The sequence below is a fragment of the Garra rufa genome, chromosome 18 (assembly GCF_049309525.1).
Source record: "Garra rufa chromosome 18, GarRuf1.0, whole genome shotgun sequence".
NCBI lineage: Eukaryota > Metazoa > Chordata > Actinopteri > Cypriniformes > Cyprinidae > Garra > Garra rufa.
The window spans coordinates 29,086,993-29,110,672 of record NC_133378.1 but is presented as its reverse complement, the minus strand read 5'-3'; the positions used below and the strand labels follow the sequence as shown (position 1 = coordinate 29,110,672).

The window sequence follows — 23,680 nt, the reverse complement described above, 5'->3', positions numbered from 1 at the left end:
AGAAGAGAGTTTGAATCAGAAGCGGTTCCTGTAGTCCTGTGGGTCATTTCTTATTCTCTTTTACTCCTCCTGAGTGTGTGCCTCCTTAGTACTCCTTCGGATTATGGTTGATTTAAATGGAAACTGCTCAACTCACACACATGCACACACACATGCACATACACAACATAGATTGACACACTTTAAAAATCGCAAAACAATCCTTTGGCCTCTTTAATCTTATTCATCTCAGTATGTGTATGTATGTGTGTGTGTATGTTGTCATTCCAGACTCTGTGTGTGTCTTTCAGTAAAATCGGTTACTCTCAGCAGTCATCTCCTTAATAATAAACACACACATACTCGCAAACCTATACATACTCTGGCAGCATAAATGCCTTTTTTAGTATTGTATGTTTTAGTGACAATAGAATCCCTGATATATTTGACATGATCGCTCTAGTTAAAGAAATAGTTCACCCACAATTTTTTTTAACCCTCATGTCGTTCCAAACCTGTATGCTGTTCTTGTGAATAATTGCTTAAAGGGATAGTTCACCTAAAAATAAAAATTCTGTTATTAATTACTCACCCTTTTGTCGTTCCAAACCTGTAAGACTTTTGTTCATCTTTGTGAACACAAGTTAAGTTACTTTTGATGAAATCTGAGAGCTTTCTGACCCTGCATAGAACGCAAGGGTTCTATTACATTCAAGGTCCAAAAAGGTACCAAGAACATTGACAAAATAGTCCATGTGACATCAGTGGTTTAACTGTAATTTTATGAAGCTACGAGAATAGCTTTTGTGTGCAAAAAAAAAACCTAAATAACGACTTTATTCAACAATTCTTCTCCCCAGAGTTACCATCTTCCGCCTATCTATAGAGGGTCAGAAAGTTCTTGGATTTCATCAAAAATATGTTAATTTGTGTAAAAGATGAACGAATGTTAATGAATTAATGACAATTGTATTTTGGGTGAACTATCCCTTTAACATTTTGTCTTGTTTGTCACAGAAAGTTATTGCATTGCTTCATAGAGATATAAGAAATTATATAAGAAAAGTAAAATATAAGCTCTGTATTACTTCACAGTAATATAGAGTGCAAGTGATACAGAAAATACTTTTATATTGTCTTAATATTGCTTTTTTTTGTCCCTTGTGGCAACTCATAGTCACTACTATATGAGCTAAATTCTTCTTTTATGGTTTACAGAAAAAAACAACAACAGGGTGCAGAACATCACAAGGATGTGCAAATATTTTGGTGTACCGTCTCTTTAAAGATGGTTTTTGCAGTGTGTTGATACTTATGAAGCTAAATGTGCCAATTGGTTATTGGATCTCTGCTTTGTGATTGGCTGCTACATTTACAGAGTTGTCAGTAGCTGTGTTGATTGATTGACAGCTCTGAGGACTTCTGGCTGCCTGGGTGGCCATGTTGATCCTTCCTTTTCAGATGTAAACACATCTACAGCCAATCAGAAGACACTCCAGGGACTCTGGGTAATGCAAAGACAGACCTCTGAGCTCTAACAAATCTCCCTTGCGTTCAAAAGTTTGGGATCAGTAGGATTTTTTTTATGTTTTTTTTTTTTTTTTTAAGAAGTTACTTATGCTCATCAAGGCTGCATATATTTGATAACAAATACAGAAAACTGTAATATTTTAAAATATTATTTCAATGTAAAATACCTGTTTTCAATGTGAGTATATTTTAAAATGTAATTTATTCCTGTGATGCAAACCTGAATTTTCAGCATCATTACTCCAGTCTTCAGTGTCACATGATGCTACAGAAATCATTCTAATATCCTGATTTATTATTAATGTTAAAAACAGTTTACAGTAAAAACCTGTGATACTCTTTTTCAGGATTCTTTAATAAAATATAAATCTTTTGTAACAACATAAACTATTTAAAGGGTTTGTGGTCAGTAAATTGTTTTTTCTTTCTTTTTTTTTGACAGAAAATAATACTTTTATTCACCAAAAATATTTTAAATTGATTAAAACTGATAACAAAGACTTATATTGTTAGAAAATATTACTATTTTGAATAAATGCTGTTCTTTTTAACTTTTTATTTATCAAAGAAAAAAATAATCACAGGTCCTAAAAAATATTGAGAAGCACAGCTGTTTCCAACATTGATAATAAATCAGCATATTAATATGATTTCTAAAGACCGAAGTAATGATGCTGGAAATTCAGTTTTGCATCAAAGGAATAAAGTTATGTTTTAAAATAGAAAGCTATTATTTTAAACTGTAATGTTTTTTCTGTATTTTTGATCAAGTAAAAAGAATTCTTAAAGAAAAAAACATTTAAAATCTTACTGATCCCATACTTTTCACTCTACTCACTATACTAAAACAATTTTCATATACTTTTTTAATATAAAATGTATACATCAAAATACTGATGTAGGACGATATTACTATTTTCTTGTAAAACATTGTTTTATTTACAACTTTGAAAACTCATTTTTATGTGCATTTCAGAGAAAGAGCATGTGTGTGAGTGTGTGTGTGCATTATGTGCACACGAGAGCATGTTTTTGGGGCCGCGGCTCGTTGATGTAGCTGTCATGGGAGAGTGGACTCTAGTCCAGGAACCCTCCGGATGGAACCGGGGGGGACTCAGAGCTCTTCTCAAAAAGCTAAATAAACCAAGATTTCCTCACTGCCCACCAGAGAGAAAGTGAGAGCGGGAGAGACATATATATTTGTGAGCCATTATACTGTATATAGCTCCAAATCTGCCAAAATGCTATTACAACAGTTCCTGTGTATCAATTTCATATCCATTCTTGGCAAATTTGGACTGATACGTGTTCAGACAATGCAATTATAAGCAAATGTTGTATTAGTTCAGCTGTTGTCCTTTCTTGTAAGTATATATTTATGTGTGTGTGTCTGTGTGTGGGCACATATATGTGGTGACAGACATTTTTTTTTTCACAGCTGAAAATGACATGCTTCTAATGTTAATAAGTGTGTGTGTCTGGCCAGGTGTGTGTGTTTGTAAGGGCACTAGATGGCATGAGTGACCTTGAGCTTGTTTTAACCAGAAGGTTTAAAGCAGTCGTCCACTCATATCTGTGTGTGTGCGTGTCTGAGTCTGTATTCATATCGCTGTGTCCTTGGCCTGTTAAAGAATGCGGGACTCAAAGGTCACGGTCCATATATCCAGAATGCTTTGCATCATGACACACACTCATTTAGCTGTGGGGAGTTTAAAATTGTTGCACCTTGTAGAGATAAAATTTCTTCTATTCCACTCATCTCAGCCTCTCAGCATCACACAATTTATTCTGTTTTGTCTTTTACTGTTTCTTTTGCAACTATTGTTGTTTTATTACAGTGCTTGCAATGTATGACAGCTGTGTGTTGATTTTTTTTTTTAAACATTCTGGTTAAAGATTTGTTTTTATGTAATTTATTCATTCAAACGTGAGGTGTGATTTCTATTTCAATTTTTTTTAATCTTTTGTTTAGCATTCCATATAGTTTAAATCAAAGGTTTACATACACCTTGCAGAATCTGCAAAATGTTAATTATTTGACCAAAATAAGAGGGATCATATAAAATGCATATTATTTTTTATTTAGTACTGACCTGAATAAGATCTTTCACATAAAAGAAAAAAGAATAGTTAAATGTATAAAAATGACCCTGTTCAAAAGTTTACATACACTTGATTCTTAATACTGTGTTGTTACCTGAAAGATCCACGGCTGTTTTTTTTTGTTTGTTTGTGTAGTGATAGTTGTTCATGAGTCCCTTGTTTGTCCTGAACAGTTAAACTACCCGCTGTTCTTCAAAAAAAAACTTCAGGTCCCACAAATTCTTTGGCTTTTCAGCATTTTTTTGTGTATTTGAACCCTTTCCAACAATGACTGTATGATTTTGAGATCCATCTTTTCATACTGAGAACAACTGAGGGACACATATGCAACTATTACAGATGGTTCAAACACTCACTGATGCTTCAGAAGGAAAAACGATGCATTAAGAGCCAGGGGTGTAAACTTTTGAACAGAATGAAGAGGTGTACATTTTTCAAGTTCCGTTCAAAAGTTTACACCCCTGGCTCTTAATGCAACGTTTTTCCTTTTGAAGCGTAAGTGAGCATTTGAAAAATTCTGAAAAACTAAAGATTTGGTGTAACCTGAAGGATTTTGCTAAAAAACAGCAGACAGTTTAACTGTTCAGGACAAACAAGGAACTTATAAACAACTATCACTAAACAGAAAAACACAGCTGTGGATAATTCAGGTAACAACACAGTATTAAGAATCAAGTGTATGTAAACTTTTGAACAGGGTCATTTTTATAAATTCACCTATTATTTTCTTATGTGGACTATATGTAAACATCTTTTATGTGAAGTAACGTATTCAGGTCAGTACTAAACAAAAGATAACATGCATTTTATATGTATTTTGGTAAAATAATTAACATTTTGCAGATTCTGCAAGATGTACATGACTTCAACTGTATTTGCATATTCAGTTGTGTTTGGTCTCTTCTGTCTTCATCTATTTTAGATACAAATAATCTAGAATTAAATGTCAGAACAATAATATCCAATATTGTGACAGTTTAAAAAAATCGCCAACTAAAAATAAATACATAAATAAAAATTAAAATAAAACAAAACCTAAGCTGTCTTTTTGCTTCCTTGTAAACACTTCCTTTTTTCCGTCTGGAAATGTCAGTCAGTATTCAGCTCTGTTCATTTACACACATCCCTAAATGTTGCATTTGGCAGACATTTGCATTTATGGATTTGGCAGGCGTATTTATCCAGAGCGTTTTTACAGTGCATTTACAGTATACGACATCAGTGTTTTGTGGAAATCAAATCCATGACCTTGCTGTTGCTAATCCCATCAGTTCCGCAATGGCGTAATTAAAAGTCATGTGTCAAGCTTTGTTTTTTTTTTTTATAGTTATGAATAATTTTAGGACCCTTAGATCTGACACACAAAAATACATTTACAAATGGACACACTCATTTGTGCCAAAACACACATTCTTATCATCAGTCATCAGATGGGTCATGTAAACACCTAATCTGATTTTCATCACTTTTTGGAACATGAAAACCTCTCACAGGGAATTTTTTGCTTCTCTCTTCAGTCCCCTTCTCTTTTTTACTGGCTTGGACACTTGTTTCTCTCCTGTCCTACTCCTCCCTCCCTCTCCCAGGCCGAAATAGTGATCATGGCTGCTGTTTCATCGGCTCTTTGCACTTCTCACTCCTATTAAGATTGATGGTGTGCTGTGCTATAAATGACAGTGCTAAGTCTGGGCATAGCATTAAGGAGGGACTGGACAGGGGAGGAGGGGATGCTGGCCCTCTGCATTCTACTGCTAATGGGACGAGAGAAGTTAGATGTGTGTGTGTGTGTGGGGTGTCACTATTTATGCTGCGTGCAAAAGACAAATGGCCTTCACTGTTAACTAACTGGCCTTTACACACAACTTATTCCTTTTTTCCTTTCCTTATTGGATTACACTGTGATATTTGTAAAGGTTTTAGAAAGATTTAAGATAAAGTTTTGACAATTAAATCACTGTAATATATTTGCATGATTTACAAAAATATTTTATGCTTTTTATGTTATGCTCAATAATGATTAAATAGTTAATAATAATCACATATTATACTATTTTGTCGTCAAATAAAATAAAATAATAAAATAAAATAAAATAAAATGGATATTTAATTTAACTGGAAATGCACCAAAATGAATGAAAACTAGATTACTAGACAAAAATTAAATGAAATGAAACAAATGTTACATGTAACATACAGAATTGTGACATGTTATATATGTACATATATATGTATATAAGTCTAAACTGTCTAAATTTTAAGTTGTAATATTGCAATTCAACCTCATAACTACAGAAGCCCGTTTCTGCCACTGAATAAAAAATAAAAAAAGGTAATTACAAATTCTTATCTCACAATTTTGACTTTTTTTTTTACGTGGTTGCGAGATATAAACTCGCAATTTGAAAAATAAAGTCACAATTATGAGAAATAAAGTCAGAATTGCAAGATATAAACTCAGAATTCTGACTTTTTCCTCACAATTGCGAGTTCATATCTTGCAATTCTGACTTTATAACATGCAATTTGTAAGTTTAGTCAGAATTGTGAGGTAAAACAATTCTGAGAACGTCAGGAATTTTTTTGCACCTCAGAATTGGACTTTATATCTCACAATTCTGAGAAAAAAAAGTCAGAACTGCGAAAAATGAACTCAATTCAAAGAGAAAAAGTCAGAATTGTGAAATATGAACTCGCAATTGCGAGAAAAAAGTCAGAATTGTGATCAGATTAGCTGTAAAAGTCAGAATTGCAAGATATGAACTCGCAATTGTGAGGAAAAAAGCCAGAATGACATATAAACTAAAGTCAGAATTCGCAAGATAAAAACTAAAGTCATACGAACTCGCAATTGCAAGAAAAAAAGTCGGAATTGCGAGTTCATATCCCGCAATTCTGACTTTATATCTCGCTATTCTGACTTTGTAAATTATTTATAAAAAGTAGTGAATAAAGTCGGAATTGCTTGTTTACATCCCGCAATTTAAATCTTGCTATTCTGACTTAATAACTTTAAATTGTGAGTTTATCTCACAATTCTGAGGTAAAAAAGTCAAAATTGCAAGAAAATAAGTCAATAATGAGATAAAAAGTTGCAATCCTTTTTTTTCAGTGGTTGAAATGGGCTGCCATATATAACTGCCTCGGGGTGAACAATAATAAAAAACATATCACTTCCATACCTTTGTGTTTGCTTGTCGTTTATGAGCATGTGATGGAAGGTGCTAGTGTGTTGTGATGAGAGCTGACTGGAGCGTCACTGCGAGAGGGCTGAGCTGACCTTAGCTATGATTTGCATTTCAGCTTTGATTTATCAGAGCCACAGATCGTTTAGACGCCTGGCAAGATACAGAGAAGACGTTTATAGAAGAGATCAGTTTCTCAGACACACACACACACACACACACACACACACACACACACACATACTGTACATAAACAGAGCCTAACAGTTAAGGGGGAGGAGAATGAGGAAGTCACTCATAATAGTTTTTCATGCTTATATTAGAGGAAAATATGGCTATAGATCGACATTCATCATGGTAAGATATAAGGCTCTGAAAACAGGGTTGTACCATAGCCATTAATCAGATAGATGGTGGGATTTGATGACAAAGATTAAATGAGTGTAAGAGACACCAGTCAGCTTCAGATTACTGCAACTGTCATCAAATACCCCCCAGGCCATTAACGGGTCACGCAGACCCTCTCGCCCCCCCACATACACATATCAGCCGCCACCAGCACAGCTCGACCCTGCTCACCACAGGTGCTCTTCCTGGAACACCCATGAACGTCAGCGGACATACACACGCTGTCCACTTGTCCTTTCACACTTGCAGGAAATTCTTCGCTGTTTTTTTTCATCTGAGTGAAATGTCCTGCACACAGAAGGGCTTGACATGGCCTTTCGACTACCTAATATATAGGTGTTCCAAGCCTATTTCTGACAAGAAATGGGTCAATGCTTGTTGACCTTTAAATATAAATAAAATATAGGTAAATATATCATTTATAATTTAGATATTATTATTATTATTATTATTATTATTATTATTATTATTATTGTTATTATTATTATTGATTATTATAACCATAAACATTAAAGTAATAGTTCACCCAAAGTAAATTTCTGTCATTAATTACTCACCCTCATGTCGTTCCAAACCTGTAATACCTTCATTCATATTCTGAACACAAATGAAGATATTTTTGATGAAATCTGAGAGCTTTCTGACCTTGAACTGACATGTTCAAGGCCCAGAAAGATCGTAAGAACATCATTAAAATAGTCCATGTGACATCAGTGGTTCAACCTTAATTTTATGAAGCTACGAGAATACTATTTTGTGTGCAAAGAAAACAAAAATAACTTTATTCAACTATTTATCTTTCCTGTCAGTCTTTGTCTTGCATGTAGTGCTGCTGATGCAGGAGCCGGCGTTCTGACATAGAACCCGGATTAAGACTGACAAAGAAAATTATTAAAATTTTGGTTTTCTTTATGCACGAAAAGTATTCTTGTAGCTTCATACTGATGTCACATGGATGATTTTAACACTGTCCTTACCACTTTTTAATTGCGTTGCTGTCTATGCAGGGTCAGAAAGCTGTCGGATTACATCAAAAATATCTCAGTTTGTGTTCTGAAGATGGACAACATGAGGGTGAGTAATTAATAACAGAATTTTAATTTTCAGTTGAACTATCCCTTTAATAAATGCAGTTGCTATGAGAATTAATTGACCACTAACAAAACTTTAATACTAACAAAATTCATAATCTCCAAGTTAAACCCTATTTGTTAATAACAATTGGACAGAGATGGACAGAGATGAAGTATGAACTTTTGAACAAAAATACTTCAGTCTGTTTCCTCTTCATTCAATGTAAAAAAATATATATCCCCAGGCAGCTGTAAAAAAGCAGTTAAAGAATTCAGTAGCAAAATTTTAGGTTTTACAGGACTGAACCTAAATTTTATCAGGTGATATAATGTTAAAATTATATCATATTACAAGTTCATCACAAGTAACTTTTTTACAAGTTGAGGTAAATACTAATATATAAAAGATGCACACATGCATGCACACTAATACAAAACATTATCCTGGTATCACAGGAGACACTAAAAATGCAATAAACATGATATATGCACATAATTGATAGCACAAACTAACATGAAACATAGTTGGCATCAAATTTAAAGTCTGATACAGTTAATTCTGGGGTGTTTTTACTGTAAATTATATGATGACTGTTTTTTTTTTAACTTCAAAAGTCTGTACACTTATCAGTATTTTACTGTAAAATTACTCAAAATGCCCATCTAAGATCTAAGATTTACTAAATATAGGTAACTTGCCTTTTATCAATTGACAAGTTTGTAGTATAGCAATTTTACAATATTTTAACGTTAAAGTTACAGAATTTTTTTTCAGCACACTTCTTCAAAGGGATAGTTCACCCCAAAACGAAAATTCTATCATTAAGTACCTCATGTCGTTCCAAACCCGTAAGACATTATTTCATCTTCAGAACACAAATTCTGCATTACTTGCGAACGTGCATTGATGACTGACACAGAATAGAATAAATTGTTGAACAAAGATGTTATTTGTGTTTTCTTTGTGCACAAAAAATATTCTCATAGCTTCATAAAATTAAGGTTGAACCATAGATGTCACATAGACTGTTTTAACAATGTCCTTGATACCTTTCAGGGCCTGTAACATGGTAGTTGCATTGCTGTCTATGAAGGTTCAGAAAGCTTTTGGATTTCATTAAAAATATCTTAATTTTTGTTTCAAAGATGAACGAAGGTCTTACGGCTTTGGAACAACATTAGTAAACAATGACAGAATTTTAATTTTTGGGTGAACTATCCCTTATAAGTGATATATTCGGATAGTTTAAGAGTACTCAAGAACACAAGGCTCCTCGCTAAAGTAAACAGTAAGCATGCTATTAGTGGGTATTGAAGTTGAATGTCATATATTTGGTAATGTACCAGGAGACACACGGATGAATATATGTAACAGTGCATGGTTATGTGATGTGGCCCGAGTTACCCAGATGGAAATAAGGCTTGCTTTCTTCCCAAACCATAATGGACGTATGAGGAGCTGTTAAACAAGAATGAATTATTCATGATTTGTGTGAACAGTCAAATGTAATGTTCTGCCCTTTCTCGGTTGTTTTGGGGTCTTAATGACTCAAGCCCTGACGTAATTTTCTGTAACTCTCTGTACACTGTAGAATGCTGAACAGATGTAAATGTGCAATAGATAGATTGCACAATCAATAAGAGTCCTCTAGAAGTGCCTAATTGACGTCTGTGAGACAAACTCAGGAGTGTGAAAATGTAACACTGTGTTGGCCACGTAGAGAGACGACGGTGCCAGGCACAGAGGGACCGAAAGATGATCCGTATGCCAACACACCAACAGGAAAAGAGAGCCCTGGCAGAACAGTGGTGACCAGTACACAAGGCATGTTAGCCAGTCAATCTAAAAAGCATCTGCTTGAGTTATATTACACTTTAATGCTGGATACGAAAATCATTATGGGCAAAAATAAACACGCTTCTGGAGTTTTATGTTCATTCACTTATTTGAATTATTACTGCCATTTAAGTTGACTGATAATGGATGGTTATTACGATTTAAAAGGTTATGTATGAATTCGAGTTTGCTCTTTACTGGCCTCAGAGTGTTAATGTCCTCCGGTTTGCTGATAATGTGCCAGTAATGTGAGGTGTGTGAGTGTGTGTGCATAAGGATATGGGTGTATGTAAGGTTTGCCAACCATTGGGGGGCCGTCACCTGTTAGTGAGATACAGCAAGCCAACCATTCCTCTGTTCTAAAATAAAAAGGCACCCAACAACCTTCTCTCTCTCTGCATATGCTGTTTGTCCATCACCTTCAGTCTATAACAGGTGTCTCACTGGTTCTGGTTCTGCCGACTGACCCAACATGTATTTAAACAGTAGACTGCTGGTACCAACTCCTAGTGCTGCTTGTGTATTTAAAGTTTTTTAAAAAAGCCAAAATTCATTAAGTCCTCTAATTAGCACTGAAACCAGGGATGGAAATTAGCACCCGCCACCAGCCAATAAACTCGCTTCACCCACCGGCCACCGTGGCGGGTAAATAAAAATAACATACTTCAACCGGACGGCGTGAGGCGGTAATGCACCTTAACGTTGGTTGCAAACTGCCGTTAAAATACGCGAAGAAGAAGAAGAAGACGACGGCAGACACTTTTAGCGGAGGCACACCTTCAAAAAAAATGTGGCGATACATCACAGGCGTTAAGAGGTCTGTTAAAATATCTTTACAATCTGCTTTTGAAGAAATATATTGTATTTCGTGCTACAGTGCACATTCTGTCAGATGCAATTCATGGCGCGTCTTTCTCAATATACTGTACAACGCGGCATTCATTCACATCAGATGATAACTCGGCGGCAGAGTTCCACTCACACAGCGGCGTAATTTCCACTGGGGACACGCTTTTCAAAATCCCGTTGGTGTCCACCCAAATGGTTTTGTTAAGTAATCTCTTATATTTTAGAATACACGCTCTACGCTGCCGAGAGTTTCGCGCTATAGTAAAAACGAAACCAAAAGTAAAACGCGCACGCGCATTCAAAAGCAACTTTAATACCCTGCGTTTAGAGAGCGACTCACCAATGCGCGCAAATTAGGCTACATAAAATATCTAGGCTGTTATAGTATGTGGGCTATAATTTGTGTAGTTGTGAAGATAGCTCTGTATCATGATAGAAAAATTCGGTGAAAATGTCAGTATTTTATTGAGACTTGAGATTAAATAAACTGCTCAAGTGTAGTAGATCTTGTAGTATTAATTATCACATGCAGCTACACATTGTCGGTTAAAAACATAAAGTGGCTGGTAAAAACATTTAGTGGCTGGTAGATTTTGAAATCCACCAGCCACACTGGCCGGTGGACAAAAACGTTAATTTCCATCCCTGACTGAAACTCTATTATTGTAATTGTTAGAATGGCCACGGATCAGCAATCTCCACATAAATCTGATTGTGCCGACCAAACCGTAAGTCGTACAGACTTAAACCTTGGAGGGATGGTAGTACTCACACCGCCGACAACATCACCAAGGCTTGCCCCAGTTGGCCTGACAGGGGCGCTACAATGATCAAAAGTATGAAATAACCCTCATTCGCAGGCTCAATGTCTTATGTTGTTGGAATTCATGACTCATGCCTCAGATTCAAAGGTAAAATTTTGGGGTATTAAGGATTTTTTTTTTCTAAATTGCGGACTAGTCCTAGGTTTTTTCGCTCGATCAGAACCAAACCAGTGCAGAAAGACTGAATATAAATAATTATCAAAAAAAAGTTGACCTTTCACCATCGCAAAGGGCGCCAAACTGTTCGAAAGTGGCAGGGCCACTTTTAGTAAAATGCCTATAAATCCTAAACGGGAATTAGATATCTTCACCAAACTCAGAACATGTATGTAAGAGCTCAATCTGAGGTCCCAGGACAAAAATCATTTGTCCTATTAACATGAAAATCGCTAAACACGGTCTTAGTCCAAAGTGCCACAGTTGTCTATAAAGTCATTTGTGTATCTCAAATAAACATTAGCCTATGAAGTTTGAGCACCTATTAGACAAGGTTAATGGAGGCTGATCAGAACAAAACTCAGTGGGCCTGTTTGAAAGAAATCGGCCACTGGGGGGGCCATATCACATTTTCGTAATCGTAAACAATTTTACATTGCATGTTACATTGCACATACACGTGACAACTTTGCCTCTAGAACCACTGCTGTCAATCGAATCGTTTGTTAAATGATTGAGAAGATGTAAGAAAACTACTTTTGCAAACTAGTCCTATATAGGTTTTTCATCTGTAAAAAAAATACTGCAGTACAATTCTCTGGACTCTCTAGGTCAATAATTATCGAAAAATGTTTAAATTTACCCTATTAGAAGCTACAACGGGATTGTTTAGAAAAGGGGCCCATTCAAATTTACCCCAAATACTATAAAGCCTAAAGGAGAAGTTCAAAACTTCATAAAACATGCTACAGGTTCATCTAAACAAGCACACAAAGTTTCAAGGTGATTGGACCTCAGCTGGCGCTATAACAGCTGGCATCATAAATGTTAAAAAACATAATATTTCTATGGTGAATCACCTGGATTTGCCAAAAATACTTTTTTAAATCATTGATTTAGGTGGTTACAGGCTTGTTAAATAATGTCTTTTTTTCACATTGTGCTTAAATGTCTTAAAGCACTTGAACCCTGGTAATCGCTTTATTTTGTATTTATATTTGCAGTACATTAGGTGTTGAAAGTTAGTAGCATTCAGAAGGTCTTGCATAACCTTCTTAAGATGCACACATACATTCTAAACTGAAACCCAACCACATTACAAGTACATGAAGATGATGTGTGTAATGTCACACTCGCTTACCGTTTCACATTAACATAAAATATGTTGTTTATAAACATCAAAATGTTGTTGACATATATGATCTCTGTGACAGAAGTTCACTTTTTTGTTTAAATTGTAAGGTTGCAGTTTCAAACTCTGTCTTTGTGTGCATGAATGCATTTTGTTGTTGTGTGTGCACCTCTCCTGGAGCCCCTGGTGGTATTTTTCATTTGTTAGGCATTCAGAACCTTTGCCTGACCCCAGGCGAAGCATCTGATGCTGAAACGCACATGCACAGACATCACAATTATCCTTTAGCATATGGATATATTTTATTTGGCTCATGGTTTTCAAATTCTCAGGCCAACAAGAGTCAAACATGGAGGAAGTGTCTATTGTGGCCACTGGCAAAAAGCCTGAATATTAAAAAGCAAGTATTTAAAATTGCCATAAGTGCAAGTGAAATCTTTACACAGTATCAATAATATTCTCCATATTTGTGAAAAATTACATTTAGTAAGTAAATTAGCAAAAGCTAACATGTCCACGAAGGAAAAAGCGTTCTTTTCAGTCCTTGGATTGAAAGTGAGACAGCTGAACTGGAATCAGCATGTAACTCATAGCAGGACTGTAATCCTTCTGAAGAATGCCAATGGTTGTATTTATAAAGTGTGAGAATTATCATCTCGGATCGGATTTCATTCAGCCTCGTCTGATCCAAGACTCAGACAGCAGTGCTGATCCAGACCAAAAGCCTTCGACTTGGAGAGAATTTGTAAACACTACCCCGCGTTTCCTTTTCCTAGTCCAGTTTCAGATTAAACCACTGCTGAAAACCTCAGCACAAACAAGTACAACATTTGCTTTGAGTGCTGACTGTCACCTAACAATACTGCAGCCTGTGTTTGTGACATCACTTCCTGTCTTTTCAGTCTGCTCACTTTTTAAGTGCCTAACTAATTTTATTGTCCATAAGACGCCGAGTCCAGCCTCACAAAAGTCATCTGTTAAACTCCTCACACTCCTACCAGCAGTTCTGGGGTCTTATTGAACCTTGATGAGATCCGATGGTTGATGTCCTTTTATGCCGTGAAACTGTGTCTGTAAAGTATTTTCTGAGCTTCCCACGTGATTCTTCAGGCATTTCCATACCCTGGTGTCCAATAATAGCCTGTGCCGCTTCATCAGAATGATAGAAAGTCTATTAAAAAATATCCTCAATGTGATCTTTAGCTGTCATTTACACAAAACATAAATGATATTGCAGATTTCTCTACATTTTGATTTGTCTCCTTTGCTTGTCCTTCTCTCAACTCCTGCAAGAGTGATGAACCTCCAGCAGATTATAAATTATGCTATTGACTAGTCCCAAAACTAGTTTATACTCAAACAGCTGAGTTTGAAGTCCGACAAAGTTTTTGGGAGACACAGGTCAAGCCATGTGGGCTGTCACCTGGGAGGTGGAGCTTGTCAGCCCCAAAGTCCGTGAGTCGAAAAGATTTTGTTGACTACTACTAAGCATGTGCAGACTGTCCACAGTGGATAGAACCTGCCTGTCCGTCAGCGTCCCGCTAGGGGATGAGCCAAGGAATGAACTTTGTGTAGCTGCTGCCTTTTCAGGGCTGGTGGCCAGGCGAGGAGAAGTGGAGAAGTTGTAACCATACAGACCATACGGGCTATGCAGACGGAACCCGTTATAGGATCCCTGTGTGCTCTGATTGGTGGGAAACGCGTTATGGGTGTGGCCGGGCATTAGGTACTGGAGCTGGGAGGTTGTGCTTGGCATGCTGTGGATCTGGATTGGCAGGCCAGTCTGTGTGCACGAGAACGCTTCACCTTCGGCCCCGCTCACATACGTGGAGCTCCGAGAAGTGGAAAACGCATCTGCGGCTGGGCTGGCCAGTCGACTGTAGGAGTCTGCGGAGAGCGGAGGGCCGTAGCGATGGAGGGGGTGGCTTGTTCGACTGCAGGTGGAGTAATCACACACTGGCCCTGCCCCGGAACCCAGGTGGAATGTAGGGGAAGAGCAGGAGGACGAGGACAGCAGATGCGAGTGTGCTGAAGACCCAACAACACCGTGAGAGCCAGCTGCACCTGTGAGCAGTCATACATTTCAATGACATGTAATTGCACATAAAACATAGACCTTAACATTTTTTGAATTTTGCCTTGGAACCGCTATTCTTCAACGTGGAAGTAAGCCTATGGGCGAGACTTCCAGTTCATTAGGCGATATAGAAAAATAACGAGAAGAATAACAACGTGTAGTAAACTGTAAAACTGTTTGCACTACAATCTAGTGTGTTCATAATTAAGATAATATATTAAAATAATATAGTAGGACACAACCATTTGTAATATCAAGCTGCAAAGCAAGCCCTTTTGTACAGCTAAAAATAGCTGGACGTGGATGAGACCGGAAGCCAGACCTATAAAATTTACAAATGGCTGCAAATAGCTAGTGAAGTGAATTTACTTTTTATAAAGTTAACAAAAGTTATCATATGCATTGTAATGTTTGAACCAGATGTCATAAATGTCAGTAGATTGGGAAGATTTTTAAATAATTTATTCTTAAATTATTTCAAAATATTTTCAGTTTTCTAACACAAAATTTCATACTTGGCTTATTTTCAGATTTTACATTTTAAAATGTTGTTATATTATTATATTCTTCATTCAAATTCAAATTGCAGTTCTGCATCCTGTTTCACGAATTAAATTTGAATATAAAGTGCAATCTCAATTTCTTTCAGAGATTACCCAAAAATGAAAAATCGTTCATAATTTATTTAGCTTCACACTGTTCCAAACAACAATTAACCCTTAACAGTTATATTCTCTTATGTATTCCACAGTAAGTAAGTCATACAGGTTTGAAATTACAGTACATTTTTTGAAAAACAATAAAAAAATCAACAAACAAAACAAAACAAATGGCAGTTAAAGGGTTAACTATCCTTCTGAGGATGCACAACTCTTTTATGCACAATTTATTCCAAAGAAATTTATATAAAGGTGTGGTCACATTTCCTGTTGCTGTGCAAAAAACATTTCTGGCATTTTCAGTAAGAAAAGGACAAAAAAATCCCCCCCCCCAAAGTTTCGCTTATTTTTTTAAATTGGTTACTAGAGGTGTGCGGTAAATATCATCTGTGATCGTAATTGTTGATTTAACAATGTGTGATTTATCGAGTATATCACAAAAGGAAACACATATGCATACATTACCAGATGAACTCTAGGAACTCTATGAATAAGTTAGGTTAAACTACTGTGAATTCACATTTAGAGTGTGTTTTTTTTCACTGCATGATTTAGTTTTTAAATGAATTTACAATGATCACATAATTCAAAATAAGGGGGCAGAAAATGTATATAAATATCATTTAATATCATTTAATATAATCAATATCACATGAAGAGTGCCATTTTTATTCTCAAAGTCGGTATGATTACAAATGTGATATTGATTTTATATAACAGTTCAATAAACAAGTTAATATTAAAGATACTGTGAACTGACCACACAGAATATGAAGAATATCAAAAAATTTAGGAGCCAGCTGTCCACAGTACTCTTTAAGATACCAGCACAATAACACACTCAGCAAAATATTGTCTAATTATTGTTATCGATAAAATCCCAGAAAATATCGAAATATGATTTTTTGTCAAGATCGCAATATGGTTACATGAATTTGCGATATTGAGAAACAAAAACCTGCTTGTTGCGAGTGGTGCTTATTACTCGTATTACTTTATGCTATTGAGAAGAGACAATGGACCTTTTTGCTTGCGAAATTTCTTTGCAATTTCACTCATTTCATTTATCCACCTTATTTTTCAATGCGGAAGTAAGCTGTTTTCTGGTAATGTGTTAGACTTCCGGTTCATAAGCCGTTGTAGGGAAATATCGAGAAGAATAACGAAGTGCAGTAAATGGTAAACCTGTTTCCACTACAACCCACTGTGTTCATAATTAAGATAACACATTAAAATAATATGGTAAGACACACCATTTTTGCAATATCAAGCAGCAAAACGAGCTATTTTGCACAGCTAAAAACAGCTAGAAGCGGATGAGACCGGAAACCAGACACATTAAATTTACAAATGGCTGCGCCCACTCTAACGGGAAAAACTAAACCATTGTGCAATGATATACTAAGGCAGGGAAACACACACACACACACACACACACACACCGTACCTTGTTTAGTGATTCCAGGGATGTCCTCAAATGTCAGAGTTCTCAGTGAAGGCCTCCAGAACGCATAAGACTCAACCAGAGCTTCTAGTCCCATTCTACAACGCAAGCATTGTGATTAATAAACATAAGCCACTCTTTAGAGACAAGAACACTCAATATGCTTACAAATACAAAGGCAAGAGTGATTTAGTGAAACTCTCACTGAAGAGTTCTGGAACTGGCTAAAACGGTGTGTTTTCAACGGCGTGTTCAATGCTGCCAGCCATCTTAGCGCAAGGCTTTCCTTATCAACTGTGTATTTGGCCAGTACAGCAGAGCAGGTAATGAAGAACATAAAGTGTGTGCGATGGCAAGGCTATAATTATTTTCACATAGCTTTATCGGTGGGATCAGACATAGAGTGCAGGAAGCCACAGTTAAAGCTTTACGAGGAGAGAGAAAGAAAAAGGGAGGGGGGGGGCATTTTCTTGCTTTTTCTGGAAGTAATGGTGGTGCTCGGTGCGCCTTGTTAGCGTGGACGTTACCCCACCCCCTCTGCAGTACCACTCAGGCGATAATTCACACAAGATGCCTCAACTTGTTTCGGCCCCAGTTTTATCAGCCACACCACTTGAGCTATCAAGTGGCCGAGTTTGTTTAGCAAACTGCTTAACTTTTCCTGTAACACTGAGCCACGGGGCTCGGTCTAAGTGCTCTGCGAGACCTCGCAGAGGGACAGAGGAAAAGTGGACGTATGATTCAGCGGGGTGTTAAAAACGCTCTCGTTTAAAACTAATGAGCAGAGTTAAACTTCCCCACTAAGCTTGCGAGTCAGCGTCGCACAAGCCTCCATTTCCTGTTTGCGCGTTTATTATTTCTCTTGTTTTATGTGAAGATGGAGATTATTTTTATTGTGCTGTGTTTCATTTATGCATTTATTTTTTTATAATGGCTTTTAATGTGACGCTGTTTTTATGTTTATTTTGTCTGGGCTTCGCTGGAACCTTTTCGTTTTGGCTGAAAGAAGGCTTTTCCCTTTGGATAAACAATTATCTAATAATCCTTTAATATGGTTTGATAGTTCTGAAATAACTTTATACTTATGTCAGAAAAGAAGTCGTACGAAAACAAAAGCGTTTTGTTGCCCCAAAGAAGCTTAAAAGATAAAAATTAAATGTAATGAAGTGTCATTTCTGCAGTGCCTTACAAATAAAAAGAGCAGAAACTACACACTTTGTCCAAATTAAGTAAGACTAGGATCTATTCTGTGCTGGATGGGTTTGACTCAGCTGTGATCAATTTTTGACATCAATAAAAATGTATTCAAAAGACGTTTCTTTTTTTTTTCTATATTTACCTGTTTCTTCCCGAGTCCCTGAATCCTTTTGCAAACGGGTTCCTGTCGATCTTCAGTCTTGTTATCTGTAAAAGGTCCACACACAAAACACATTCTCCTTACTGACCCAAAGCCTGTAATGTCAAATTCCCTGACCTAGCACCAGTGACCCTCATCCCACAATGCAATGTGTGTGGGTTTATTTTATAAGCTTTTTGCTTCCGTATGTGTAAGAGAGAGAGAGCATGTGTGTTGTGTTTTTATAAGCACAGACAAATGGATGACATCATTTCTAAAACTTGGCAGTTAACACTAAAACGATGATAAGATTTCAAGCTCTAACTTATCTAAAACATGCTCTGGTATTAATCTGTTTTAGCAAATCAAAACAAACTTAAATTTGAATGAAAAAAAAAAATCTACAGTACTCTATGTTGCAATTTATCAATACATTGCTTCTGAATTGCTGGCACAGGAAATTCAATGCATATGCCTAAATAAACACTTATGCAACTGTGCTCTTTATAAATAAATTGCCCTTTATGGGGTGCTGCTCATTCTTTCAGTCTCATAGAGGCTTTGATCTATGAATAAAGAGAACAAGAGCCCTTCAACTCCCAACTGCTTTAGGCAAATTGTATAATTATTTCAATTAAACGTCTTGTAAATTAAGTCATTTTCCTAGCATTGTGACCTAAATAACAGAGTTCTGCAATTTAATTGGGTTTATTATAAAAATAACTATTACTATACTATAACAATTTATCACAATAGAATAGTTTCACTTTATACCTTTTCTCTGAGCAGAAAAACAAGGATAGTACTGTACCCGAGGCAAAAACTAATAATTTCAAAAATATACAGGCTACAAAATAATAAAATAATTTATGTTGTTGATACTTTTTTTCTAAAGCAGTGTTAGGCTAATGTGCATTAATATTTTGTCTTGCTTGCTTGGACTTACAAAAATAAATTTTGTTGGCAAATTTATTGAGGCAGACATGGCTTTCCTGCATGTTTATTTGTTTTATAAAAAAATCAAACTGTAATAATGCAATCCAATAAAAAGAAAAGGCATCTTCATTTCAAGAACTGATGTGACCCTTAGTAGCAGCTTTATGATTTGCGTTATCAACTTGTGCATTGGACCCTTAAAGCATGATGTGGGATCAGTTACCTGTTGGTTTTGGTATGCAGTCACCGTCGTGAAGACAGTTTCAGGGAAGGAAAATGCTTTGACACCGTCCCCAGTGGGAACCGCCTTAACGGGTGAGAGTTCTTCACCGCACTCCTTGCGGATGACGTGGACACGGGGCTGGTACTTGTGCATAGAGTGCAGAATGATCTGGAAAACATTACATCGCGCATCCGTGTTTAGAGTGGGAAACGGAGGAATTACCAAAGCAGTTTTCTACCTCAATAAAAACACACATGCCTCCATTTTCAAAGGCCAAACAGGCCTTTAACTGCCTCGCCCTGGGGATGCTTTCAATTGAGTTTGTTTACAACCCTCCACATTACAACATGTTTAGGCCTTTAAAATAATACAGCAAAACAAAATGCACACCGGGCGACAATGGCTAGCATGTGTGTATGAAAAGAGTTGTCTAATTATAACGTTTAATTTATTTCAGGATCACAGAAGGAAATTCTAAAGGTCTCCTTCACCAACTCATCAAACCTTCATATGTTTACAGGTTTCTTCTTAGGCCTAACATAGACTAGATATAGAAGAAATGTGCAGTTTTGTCTTATTTAGCATCTATATTAAGTAAATTATTCTCGAATTTAAATAACTAAATATCCTCTTACATGGCCTTGGTCGTCGAGCTCGTTATTGGTCAGTTTGAGTTTGTCGAAGCTTATAACTTGCCGCATCCACGTCTCGCCGGAAGCAGGCGAGTCAGGATGAATGTACACACGCGGAGGGACAGGAGAGTCGGCGTTACCCGCTACCATCCACTTCGAGCTGTGGTAAACGTACCTTGAAATGGGAAAAAATGGTTAGTGTCAGTGTAAATTGTACATAATATTAATTTTATGTAATATCATACACGGCTCGACGTTTCAAAGCAATTTCTCTCAGTAATTTTCAGGACGGAATGTATTTGAGGTTTGTCGCGCAACGCAAATGGCTTAGTGATCCAAGTAGAGGTCTACGACCTCTAAGACCTTTAAAACAAAACAGGTTTCTGTGATATAGCTATGTGTGCTGTGTAAAATAATATAAAGACAGCAGTTATGTTATGTAGGCTGAGAATGAACTGAAAGCGTTTTAGCGGAGTAACACTATTTAAGTTTGTAGTTACAAACGAAAAATTTGTTAGAACACAGACTACATGTACAAAATATTTGAAACTCCCTCAACATGTTCTTCCTTTGCAAGGTTTACACTTTAACTGGTGATTAAAACATACTCCGTCTGTCTGTATAAAAATGTTCAGATACACAAAGCAGCCCGCCATAAACTAACGCGTTATGAATTTGTTTTAACTGCAGTTGTCTCATGACCTTCAGGTCCCAGTAGGTCAAGCTCCCAAAAGGGCATCGCAAAAGGCCGGACTAAACATGTCAACAAAGTCCCGGAGTGCCATTTGTGGAGACTGTTCGTTCAAAATGTTCAGTATTATGTTTGCACATTTTAGACCATTTTGATCATTTGTCTACAACAGGCTGTCCTACAGCGACCAGTTGGGAAGTTTCGTAAATTGCTCACCTGTAGCGTTTGTTGTCGACAGGAACAATATCCATAGCGATATAATACTGCTGATGAGGATCCAGTCCCGCAATCTTAACTCTCATCGCGGGAAACATTCGCCTGGGATAAAATGACATTGTATATTAGCCTAATATTTTCATTATTCATCACTATGAGGTAAAATGCAGATTTTCTAAAAGCGCGGTTTTTACCTTAATGTGGGCAGATTTTTTTTTTTCAAACTAGCTAACAGCACATTGCCAGTTTACATCAAATACCTTTTTTTTTCTTCAAAAAAAATGCCATTTCAATTAATTTAATTATTATAGTTGTCAATTAAATTAATTATATTGTCAGTGAATAAATACAATTCCACAAAAATCAGCATTAAATACAAACGTAGCCTAAATAAATAAGTAGACTAAATGTATATATAAAAGCGCTATAACACTATACACATTTTGGCACTTTAAGGGACATTTTTGCCCTAATCCCCGATTTAATTCAGTGTTCAATTCCTAAGTCCATGTATCTGAAAGTAACATTACATCTAACATTTTTCAAAATAATTCATTCAGACTTATTCAATAAAAGAAATTAAAATTAGTCATATAGCCTAGTGTTTTATTTTTTTAATGGATATATTAATAACGGTCTTGTATATTATTACTATATTCAAATGTTGAATATTGTGATTTTTAGCTGATTATTATTAAATTATAATCAGTACAGCATGTTTTGTGTGATGCACCTGCCGGCTTTGGTGATGATCATTTCAGTTCCTATCTCGTGGAATCGCTTCCATAAGTCGGAGCCCTGCAGGTCGACTCGCATCTCCTCTCCGGAGCTCGTCCCTGATTGCACAACGACCTGCGAGCCTTGGGATGCAGGTTGTGGGCTATCCAACAACACGTCCTCAGACTCCGCTGAGAAAGACAGAAAAATGGTCTTAATTATTGTATATTTTAACAGCATTTCAGAAAACGTTTAATTTAAACTACTTTTGCATGAACGATTGTAGTGCATGCAAACAGATTTGCGATGATTTTCTGACTCATAATGGATTAGATATGTGGACATTGGATATATTTATAGACTTTACATTTTATATTTAATACTGTTTAACATGCAATGCAATTATAATTAACCTGCACGGGTTTTTTGTTGCTGTTGTTGTTTTTCATTTAATTTGATGATTTGGCGCCACTTAAAGTCATGGAATTATTTTTTAAGAATTAAATATAAGAAATGCTTTGTGACGAATTACAGTAACTGCATTGACACAATTCTAAGAGACTTTTATACATTTTATTCCAGCTGTACAATAACAACACTTTTTTTTTTTTTTTTTGCGAGTAGGCCTATTTAGGCTTTCGTGAATGCAAGTTAATTTGAGTGTTTATGATTGTGGCCAAACTCATAAACACAGAATAGATTAGTCACTCTCTTAGTGCCTATATTTATGAGACTCATAACTGGGTTATTTTGTGTTTATGCACTGTATTTCTCTTCACTCCGTTACATCTCTAAACTACAGAGCCATTTTTACTTAAGAATTTATTGATATCTTACAAGATTTTCTTTGTTAAAAGACTATCTTATTTAATGTTAAATATCGGTTAGTGTTTATTTAGAAGCCTATTGTTATTTGCAGAACTATACGGGATAACAAACGAGAGGAAATACAGAATAACATCGGGTATATTTTTTTTCGTACAGTGTTACTTTTGAGCCGAGAGAATTAGTAATATAAAATTGCTTTATATTTGTGTTTTGTTACGCGTCCGCGTTACGCATAACTACATTTCTAACAGTTTTATTTGCAGTCAAAACTCTACTTACGGGATTCGTCGCTTGCGCAGTCTATCTCGCAGCTCCTGGTGCTTGGACAAGATCTCCCAGTTCGGGGTTGCGGGCTTTCTGTCAGGTTCGACACTTCGTTTACCTCCTCAAAAGAGTTTTCGCTGTCCTCCTCCAGCTTTCTTTTTTTCTCCGTGCCAATAAGCGCTTCTACCGAGAATGCGTGCGCTTTGAGGCTCATAGTACAGGGGGACCGTCGTTTCTCAGCCATGGTATCAAACCGAGAAGACAGATTGGCCGAGAAAGAGAAGTTCACGAGAAGTGCATTTGCAACAGCACTTAATCTAGCATTCCTCGAGTCCGGATAGTCCGCTTCAGTAGCTAATTACCACGGGCGATGTGACAAAGACGCTGAAAACGAAGCGACAGTCTATTTAAAACAGTCTCATCGGTCTGTCAACGCGCACAGACACCAAGGCAGTGGCCGGGATTCGTTAAAGTGCCAATAAGCAGGGCAAAAGATGGGCGGGGCCGCCTCACGTCAATCAGCGGTGGTCTCTGCCAATAGGCGCGCAGCGTTTCGGCCCCTCGTGTAGAACGGAACGCCCATA

General features: G+C 36.5%; 1 protein-coding gene across 1 annotated transcript; it reads right to left on the bottom strand.

Moving 5' to 3' along the window:
- Positions 1 to 13,350: 13,350 nt before the first annotated feature.
- On the bottom strand, positions 13,351 to 23,532 carry tbx18 (T-box transcription factor 18). The gene is made up of 8 exons (XM_073823143.1): positions 23,112 to 23,532; positions 22,021 to 22,195; positions 21,288 to 21,389; positions 20,384 to 20,555; positions 19,749 to 19,916; positions 18,593 to 18,657; positions 17,257 to 17,351; positions 13,351 to 15,137 (listed from the first exon to the last, which is right to left on the bottom strand). Exons 1-8 carry the CDS (start codon positions 23,338 to 23,340, stop codon positions 14,476 to 14,478), a joined length of 1,668 nt encoding a protein of 555 aa, XP_073679244.1. The 5' UTR covers positions 23,341 to 23,532; the 3' UTR covers positions 13,351 to 14,475.
- Positions 23,533 to 23,680: the final 148 nt, after the last annotated feature.

Excerpts from the sequence above, each read along its gene's own strand:
- tbx18 (XM_073823143.1), bottom strand. The coding sequence starts at position 23,340 with ATGGCTGAGAAACGACGGTCCCCCTGTACTATGAGCCTCAAAGCGCAC. Across the intron at positions 18,658-19,748 it reads CTGCATACCAAAACCAACAG|ATAACAAGACTGAAGATCGA; the intron begins GTAACTGATCCC and ends GACCTTTTACAG. Across the intron at positions 15,138-17,256 it reads CCCTGGAATCACTAAACAAG|GTGCAGCTGGCTCTCACGGT; the intron begins GTACGGTGTGTG and ends GACTGCTCACAG.